At 43.7% G+C, this 8,584-nt stretch overlaps 1 protein-coding gene across 1 annotated transcript; it reads right to left on the minus strand.

Moving 5' to 3' along the window:
* On the minus strand, positions 1-2,781 carry LOC149304162 (vomeronasal type-2 receptor 26-like). The gene is made up of 3 exons (XM_089479697.1): positions 2,527-2,781; positions 1,336-1,462; positions 1-905 (listed from the first exon to the last, which is right to left on the minus strand). The coding sequence occupies exons 1-3, from the start codon at positions 2,779-2,781 to the stop codon at positions 1-3; spliced, it is 1,287 nt and encodes a 428-aa protein (XP_089335823.1).
* Positions 2,782-8,584: the final 5,803 nt, after the last annotated feature.

The raw sequence follows: 8,584 nt of genomic DNA on the forward strand, positions 1-8,584 counted from the left end.
CTAGGATTTTTTTCTCCTTTTCAGCTGATCCCTGGAATTGAGCTCAGGTCTCAGTAAAACAATGTAAAACTTAGGGATAAAAATGAAACCCAGCAATGCAGAACTAGAGGCCAAGATGGAGAAGATCTCCACAGCCACCATGTATTTCCCTTTGGTGCTCAGGTAACTGGGGACAAAAGACACCCAAACACTGCAAAAGACCAGCATGCTGAAGGTGATCAGCTTGGCTTCATTAAATGTATCAGGCAGCTTCCTGGCAAAGAAAGCAACAGTGAAGCTGATGAAAGCCAGAAGTCCCATGTAGCTGAGCACAATGTAGAACATCACATCTGAGCCTTCGTTGCATTGCATTAGGATCTCTCCCATCTGGGAGTGCATGTCCCATTCTGGGAATGGAGGAGAGAAAGCCAGCCAAAAGGCACAAATGAGAGTTTGAATCAGAGTTGCAAGAATAATGACTGAGACTGCCAAATGCTTTCCTAACCATTTTCTCATCCTGTTTCCTGGTTTGGTAGCCATGAAGGCCAGGACCACTGTGAGGGTTTTGGCCAAAACTGAAGAAACAGCAATAGAAAAAACAATGGCAAACAATGTTTGTCGTAGAATACAAGACACAACCCCAGGTTTGCCAATGAAGAGCAAAGAGCAAAGAAAGCAAAGGAGCAAAGAGAAGAGGAGGATACAAGTAATGGCCCAGTTATTAGCTTTAATGATGGGAGTATTCTTGTGCTGAAAGAAGCTCCATGTTATCACAAGGGTCATCAGAGCAAAGAAAAGAACCAAAGAAACCAAAACCATTCCCAGAGGCTCTTCAAAGGACATGTAGTTTACATATTTGGGGATGCACTGATCTTGATTCTTTTTTGGATGCTGATCATCTGGGCACATGTTGCACTTTTCTGCATCTGGAATAAGAAAAGACAGAGTTTTAAAAAAACACCTTGCACTTCCTATTCATCAAAAATTGCAAATATTATGAGACACTAAACATACAAGAAAATCATTTCAAACACATCATCCTTGGAGTGCAATCTTATGAACAGAACAGCATGCTGGAAGATGTCACAACAGAAAAGAATGCAGATTTTAATATGTTTACATACCTGGGTATATGTTGGTATTTACATACATTAAATGAAATTCATTGGGAAGAATTATTCAAAATGCATATTCAACATACCTATGCAGACCTTCTTTTAGGAATGAAATGCCCCAGAATCCCAGTTATCATCATAATCCAATGGTATCACTGGCTGATTAAAAAGCAGTTATTTGTATTGCCAGTACTCATCATCAATGGCAGAAGTTCAGTCTGTCAGTGTGCTTTCTACCTACCTGTCTGATCTGAAAACATCCCTTCAGGACACTGTGTACAGTCATAACAACAAATTTCTTTGCCCTCACGCATAGTCTTGCTCTGTCCAAGATGGCAACCCTCAACACATGTGGATCTGGGAGGCTTCTATCCAAAAAACAGAGGGAAAATATGTTTAGATGGAGACCACCTACTTTTCTCTTCTCTTTTTTTCTTATTTCCATCACCTTTTTTTCTTATATCTGTTCCATTTAAATCTATCATATTGCAAAATCACATCATTATACCCAACTGAATTTGTCATTTTTCACATTTGGTGTGTTTTTTCCAGAATAAATGTACTAAACAGCTACTGTTGAACAGCACATGGGTGAGATAGTTGAAGATCTCTTGGAGACATTGGTAGTGGCATTTTGTTAATGTGAGCTGTGTTCCTAGGGGAGAGTTCTGCAGATACTATGGACCACCAAAAAGACAATTAAAGGTTGCCTAAAGCAAATGAAGCCTGAACATCTACTACAAGTCAAAACAATTAAACTCAGTCTCATGTGCTTGGAACTTTTCATAAGATGAGCTGAATAAACATAACATATTCAAAACATAAACAATAACATTCAATAACCTGAAAGACAGTAGGAAAATATCAAGACCATAGTTATTGCCTTCCCTCTTGGTTAATTCAATGAAGGAGCCTGAGCCCTGAGTTTGAAAGATCTCAGTCATTGACAGCCATTGAAGCTGGCTCTTGGATATCTTCTACTGAGAGGATCACCATAACAGAAAGTTGAGAAGAGAGCCAACAACAAGAACAACAACAAAGGAGTTCTTAGCTTGCCTTAATTTTCCCAGTATAAAACAATTTAGATTTGGTCCCATTTACAGATTCTCAGTAATCTGCAACCAGGGATTCTTAGAGGTCTCCTGTTCATAGGGTTATCATAAGACCAAATTGTCATGACAGCAAACAACAAAACCAAAGGATTTCTCAGCTTGAGCTTCCAGTACATATGCTTGTATTCAGTGGGATGAGTTTCTTTTACAATGAGCGAGGTATTGGTGAGAATTTCATTTCAGGTTATTTAGAACATAATTTTCCAGTATAGAACACTTTAGACATGATATCCATTACGGAATCCCAAGGATCTCTTCAACAGTAATCCCTTGCACTAAAGCATCACTGGCAAGATCAGGAAAATGGTAGCTAATCATACCTCAGTAAAATTGTGGTTCCACAAAATGAAATTCTGGTGGATAATGAAGTCTTTCCCTTCAGGCGCATGGGGATCAGTCCATCCAATATGGGCTCTTTGCATGGACTGATTGGGGAAAGTAACTGTGTTGATGATATCATATCCAATTCCCAGCTCCCCATTCTCATCAAAAAAGATTTCCTCTCCAGCACTATTGTTGAAACGAATATGTTTCAGGAAGGAATGAAGCTGGAAGGGAGTTGGAAAGAAAACCATTTCAAAGCAGTGGTGGTGAAAGAGGTCACTTTGATTTCCATACAATTTGTGGAATTAATGTCTTAGGTTCATGGCAATGTCATGTGCAACTCCCTGCTTTTGAATCATACATAATGGACTTTCATCAGATATGAATTAACTACTACCCTTTTATACCTATACCACAAAGGTGCAATGGAACAGAGAAAGGGATCTGAAGGCTCTTAGCATTCTCAGCCACAGACCATTGAAAGTATTTGAGTGGCCAAGGACTCAGAGGAGGGTTGAGTTTCCATTTTCATAGGTGACCAGGGAAGATCTGTTACAGCATTCAGAGTTGTTAAATGAGGGGGGATTTCTTTTCCTATTTGTGACCATACACATCAATAAAGTGCATTACAACAGTGGGCAGAAGGGCATTAGAGAAGGGCAAGAGATTCTTCCTACCTGCCAGGGGTGGACATGCTGAAGCCTCCATGTGCCTCCATCTCCCCAGGACTTATGCTTTGATCTGGAAGAAAGCATGGCATGGAGAGCATGAACTATGACATAAACAGCATTGTAGATACTGTAACTCTGGCCAGACATCCTCATTTCAAAGATAGATTCAGGAAGGCTGCTCAGCTTCTCCTTCCCAGTACAGTTGGTTGCATTGTGAATGTATAAATCATATTGAGGGAGTGAACATTGAAAAGCATTGGCCCAAAGGAAAGCGGCAACATTATCGTAATTTTCATTTGGATTTATTGTGGTAAGATATTGTACATAGCCTTCTACCTCTTTTGTGGGTAGCTCAGTGTGCCATTGAAGGATTTGGGGGTGAAATATTGGTTTTTGAATAGGGAAGTAAAATCCCACTGACCTGTGATGATCCAAACCTTCTCTGTGGGCTTCATTTCAACAAACTCATTGAAAACCAGAATCATGCGCAAGCCCTCCATAGATTGTGAGTCCCCGTGAATAAGAATCACATTGGTATCAGTAGATGAAAGAGTAAAGTGGATTCTCGAGAATTTATTATTAAGTTGAACTATTCCTTCCCCATGTTCTACCCAATATTTTTTCACTATTGGGATAATTTCCTTAAAGGCAAAACAAATGCTGCTGTGGAGCAGCCAAGGAACAAGTGTCCTCAATAATGCTTCCCCACTGTCATCATCTGAAACAATGAGGCCAATCCAGGTCCATCCAAAATGCTTCAGCAGCTTGACAATCCCAACATACTGAGCACTTTCATTTGGGATCATTTGGTAGACAGAAGGAAACTGAGCTTTATCTTTCAGTGCAGGGTCAAAGGAGCTGTAACTGAGCTAAGAAAAAAAGACAATTATCCTTTAGAACCAATTAAATTCTCTCATTCTTCCTTAATATAAATTATACAAAAGAGGCTGGACATCTACATTCAGGCTATTTTTCAGCTGGAAATTCTGAATTTAGGAAGGATTTGGACTCAATTGCCCATGGGGGCCCTTCCAACCCTATGATTCTGTAACTTTATGTTTCTGTTCTCCCAAAGTATTTGGCAAGATAGAACACTGAGGTAGTGGTTTTGATATGCAATAAATGATGTTGAGGGCAACCTCCATCTAGCGCTACATTCTGGGACAAATAGGAAAGGCATAGGGCTTACTATATGATATATGCAAGAGAACACAGAATACATTTTGGGTCAAGGATTTTGAACAGTGTGAACAGTTTCACTTACAAAGACACTTAACTCTCTTTGCATTGTTTGTTGGTCTTAATTTACCTACTAGCAATTTTGTCCTCACTTCTGTTCCCATCACACCTGTGAGAGGCAACTCAGAATGGAGATTGGCCAAACAAAAAGAAAAGAAAGCTTTTCTACCACAATTACACTCATCCCACATTCTCATTTGTAATGCTTCAAATATGTCTCCTTGCCAGGGCAAATATTCTTAATCAAACTGAAAGGGATTTATACTTAGGCAAGTGAATGGAGGTTTTTACTCTCACCAATACAGAGGAGCTGAGTAGGTTCAAGCCTCTTTAACCCCCTTTAATCCTCCCATTACTTATCCTTCTTAATTCAGATGAAAAAACATACCTGTGCCATCTTATAGATGTTCAAAATGTGAGGCATCTGCCTAGAATTGTGAGATGACAGCCCACCAATGATGGCCATTAGCTTGTACTTTCTTTTGCAGATATAGTTCGGAGGATTCCCATCTCCTGTGAACAGGAGAGTCATAGTCCCAGAACATGTTCCCATTTCATTGTAAGCCTTTTGAACCATCAGTTCACCCAATGTGGCATTGAATAATAGTTGGGTATTTTTGTTTATCTCCTTAAGGGCAAATTCAAATGCAAAGTACTGCTGGACCAATTTAGGTACAGTGCTGCAATGAAATGTTCACACAGTCTGAGCATTGCCACATTCTTGAAATCATGCTTTCACCACATGGATTAATGTACATGCATTTGACTTTGTTTTCGATTCAGAGTCATAATTAGCACACACTGACTAAAATTTTTGGACCTAGCAAGTCATGCCGCACAATAATTTCATTCTTTAAGTGGATTTTAATAGATATTTACATACAACTCATGAGGTCTTCATAAGGCAGGGTGTTTCTCCTTATTTTATATTACATTTTCCCTCTTAATTGACATCCCTAAAACTTCCTAAAATCATAGAATTGGAAAAGACCACAAGGGCTACCCAATCCAACCCGCTGCCATGCGCCATCAGTCAAACACTCCCTAGAGATGACCGTCCAGCCGCTGCTTTAAAAACTGCCAAAGGAGATGATGATTAAAGCACTCTCCAAAGCACTGATTTCCACTGCTGAACAGTTCTTATCAGGAACTTCTTCCTAATGTTTAGATGGAATTTCTTTTTCTGTAGCTTGAATCCATGCTCTGTGTCCTATTTTCTGGAGCAGCAGAAAACAAGCTTGCTCCATACTCAATAAGACAGCCTTTCAAATATTTAAACTTGGCTATCATGTCCCCCTCCCCCTTATAGCAATAGCAAGTAATAGCAAGTATATTTCTATACCACATATCAGTGCACATAAGCATTCTCTAAGTGGTTTACAATGTGTAAGCTAATTGCCGCCAACAAGCTGGGTAACCATTTTAGTGACCTGCAGAAGGATGCAAGGCTGATTGGACCCTGAATAATAAATAATAATAAATAATAAACGTTTTATTTGTATACCGCCCTTCCATAAGATCAGGGCGGTTTACAGCATTTAAAAATATACAGAAATTCCAATAAAAACCATATTAAAAATTACATCAAAACACTACAACACAAATCAAAACCAAAAATAAAAACAACAACAAATGCCCCCGGGTTAGCCAACCATTGCCTGTGCGGCCTTTACGGCGAGGGGGCCTATAGGGACTTAATCGGGGAATGCAATTAGAAACAGGAAGGTCTTCAACTCCCGTTTGAATTGGGCTAGGGAGGTAACTGAGCGGAGCTCTGTGGGCAGCGTATTCCAAAGGGCCGGGGCGGCGATGGAAAAAGACTTCCTAGAGGTGGAGGATAACCTTGCCCCGGGAAGCCTAAGGAGTTGCTGCCCAGATGTTCTGAGGGTGCGAGGCGGAATGTACGGGGAGAGGCGGTCCTTCAGGTATCCTGGGCCCAAGCCATTTAGGACTTTATAGGTCATAACCAGCACCTTATATTGCGCCCGGAAGCGAATGGGCAGCCAATGGAGGTTTTTTAAAACCGGTGTTATATGGCTGGCCCTGGACGTGCCAGTGACCAGCCTAGCAGCCATATTCTGCACCATTTGAAGCTTCCGGGTTTGGTATAAGGGCTGTCCCATGTAGAGTCCATTGCAGAAATCCAGTCTCGAGGTTACCAGGGCATGTACCACAGTTTCAAGGTCCCTCTGGGCCAGGTATGGGCGCAGCTGGCGAATAAGCCGAAGCTGATAGCAGGTGCTCTTGACCGTCGCATTCACCTGAGCAGTCAGGCGAAGGGACGAGTCAAGAAGCACCCCCAGACTGCGCACGGAGTCCTTCACAGAGAGCGTGACCCCGTTCAGGACAGGTGGAACCACCGCCATTCCTGGACCAGGGGAACCTATCACGAGTACCTCCGTTTTCTCTGGATTCAGCTTGAGTCGGTTTTCCCTCATCCAGCCCATTACTGACTCCAGACAGGCCACGAGAGGAGAGACGCCATCCTCAGTCACTGCAACAGTCGGAGACATAGAGAAAATTATTTGGGTGTCATCAGCGTACTGATAACCCCGCGCCCCATGTCTCCGGATGATCTCTCCCAGCGGTTTCATGTAAATGTTAAATAGCATGGGAGACAGAATGGCTCCTTGAGGGACCCCAGTTTTAAGGGCCCTCTCATCGGAGCACACGTCTCCCAGCTGCACCATCTGGGACCTCCCGGAGAGGTAGGACCGGAACCACTGGAGCGCAGTGCCCCCGATTCCCACCTCTGCCAGGCGTCCCAGAAGGATACCATGGTCTATGGTATCGAAAGCCGCTGAGATGTCCAAGAGCACCAACAGGGACACGCTTCCCCTGTCGATGCCCAGACGGAGATCATCGACCAAGGCGACCATGGCCGTCTCAACCCCATAACCCGCCCAAAAGCCAGTTTGAAATGGGTCCAGATAATCCGTTTCATCCAAGACCCCCTGAAGCTGGATTGCAACCGCCCTCTCGATCACCTTCCCCAAGAATGGCAGCAGTGAAACTGGCCGATAATTATTATACACCAGGGGGTCAAGGGAGGGCTTTTTTAATAAAGGTCTTACTAGGGCCAATTTAAGAACAGATGGAAATTGCCCTTCCCTCAGAGATGTATTAATTATCCGGCGTAACAATGAAGTTACAGCCGGTCCCCCCTGGGCTGCTAGCCACGAGGGACAGGGATCGAGAGAGCAGGTTGTCTTCCGAACACTTCCAAGGATCTTGTCCACATCCTCGGTACTAACCAACTCAAACCGATCCAGCTTAACTAAGTCCACGGAGGCCCTGGACGCCTCTACGCTAGGTTCTGCCTGAATGTCGGCGTTAAGACCTTTGCTTATCCGAGAAGTTTTATCCACGAAAAAGTCGTTGAATAAGTCACAGCAGGCCTTAGAAGGTTCAAGGATCTGGTTCAGGACAGGAGGGAGCTGAGTGAGCTCCCTGACTACCCTGAACAACTCTGCTGGACGCGACTCCGCGGACACGATACGAGCACCATAGAACGAATTCTTTGCTGCTCGTATCGCCTCTCCATAGTCCTCTAACCGTTGGGCTAGGAGAGTCTTGTCGTCTAAGCGAAGGTGTTTCCGCCAACGGTACTCTAGCCGTCGCAGCTCCCGCTTCCTTGCCCGGAGATCTTCCGTATACCAGGGCTTGCGTTTGGAAGCGGGTCTGAGAGGGCACTTGGGAGCGATGCTGTGTATAGCCCTCGAGAGACCGGTATTCCAGATACCAGTCAGGGCATCAACAGAATCGCCGTCGCTTCCAACCATGTGTCCCTCTCGGGCTGCCTGGAACCGGTCAGGTTCCATTAGCCTTCGAGGGTGGACCATCCTAGTAGGTCCACCACCCCCGGGAGGGATCTGGGTAGAGGCCTTGATTTTCACCTCAACCAGGAAATGATCCGTCCATGGCAAGGGGGAAATATCAGATATTTCCACCCACGGATTTTCCACATCCGAACAGAAGACCAAATCGAGAGTATTACCCGCACAATGCGTAGGACCCTGAATTAGCTGGGACAGGCCCATGGCAGCCATGGTATCCATGAATTCGCGAGCCGCACCGGGTGGAACATAGCTGGCCGTGAGGGAGATGTTGAAGTCACCCAGGACAAGTAGCCTGGGCGTCTCCA

The sequence above is a fragment of the Sceloporus occidentalis genome, unplaced genomic scaffold (genome assembly GCF_023333645.1).
Source record: "Sceloporus occidentalis isolate IW3139 unplaced genomic scaffold, rSceOcc1.0.p SCAF_14, whole genome shotgun sequence".
NCBI classification, from domain to species: Eukaryota; Metazoa; Chordata; class Lepidosauria; order Squamata; family Phrynosomatidae; genus Sceloporus; species Sceloporus occidentalis.

Bases quoted from the DNA above. Each gene is read 5' to 3' on its own strand.
- LOC149304162 (XM_089479697.1), bottom strand. From the start codon at position 2,781: ATGGTTTTCTTTCCAACTCCCTTCCAGCTTCATTCCTTCCTGAAACAT. The intron at 1,463-2,526 runs GTATGATTAGCT...TTTTTTGGATAG, and splicing joins GGAACCACAATTTTACTGAG to AAGCCTCCCAGATCCACATG. The intron at 906-1,335 runs GTAGGTAGAAAG...TTCTTATTCCAG, and splicing joins GATGTTTTCAGATCAGACAG to ATGCAGAAAAGTGCAACATG.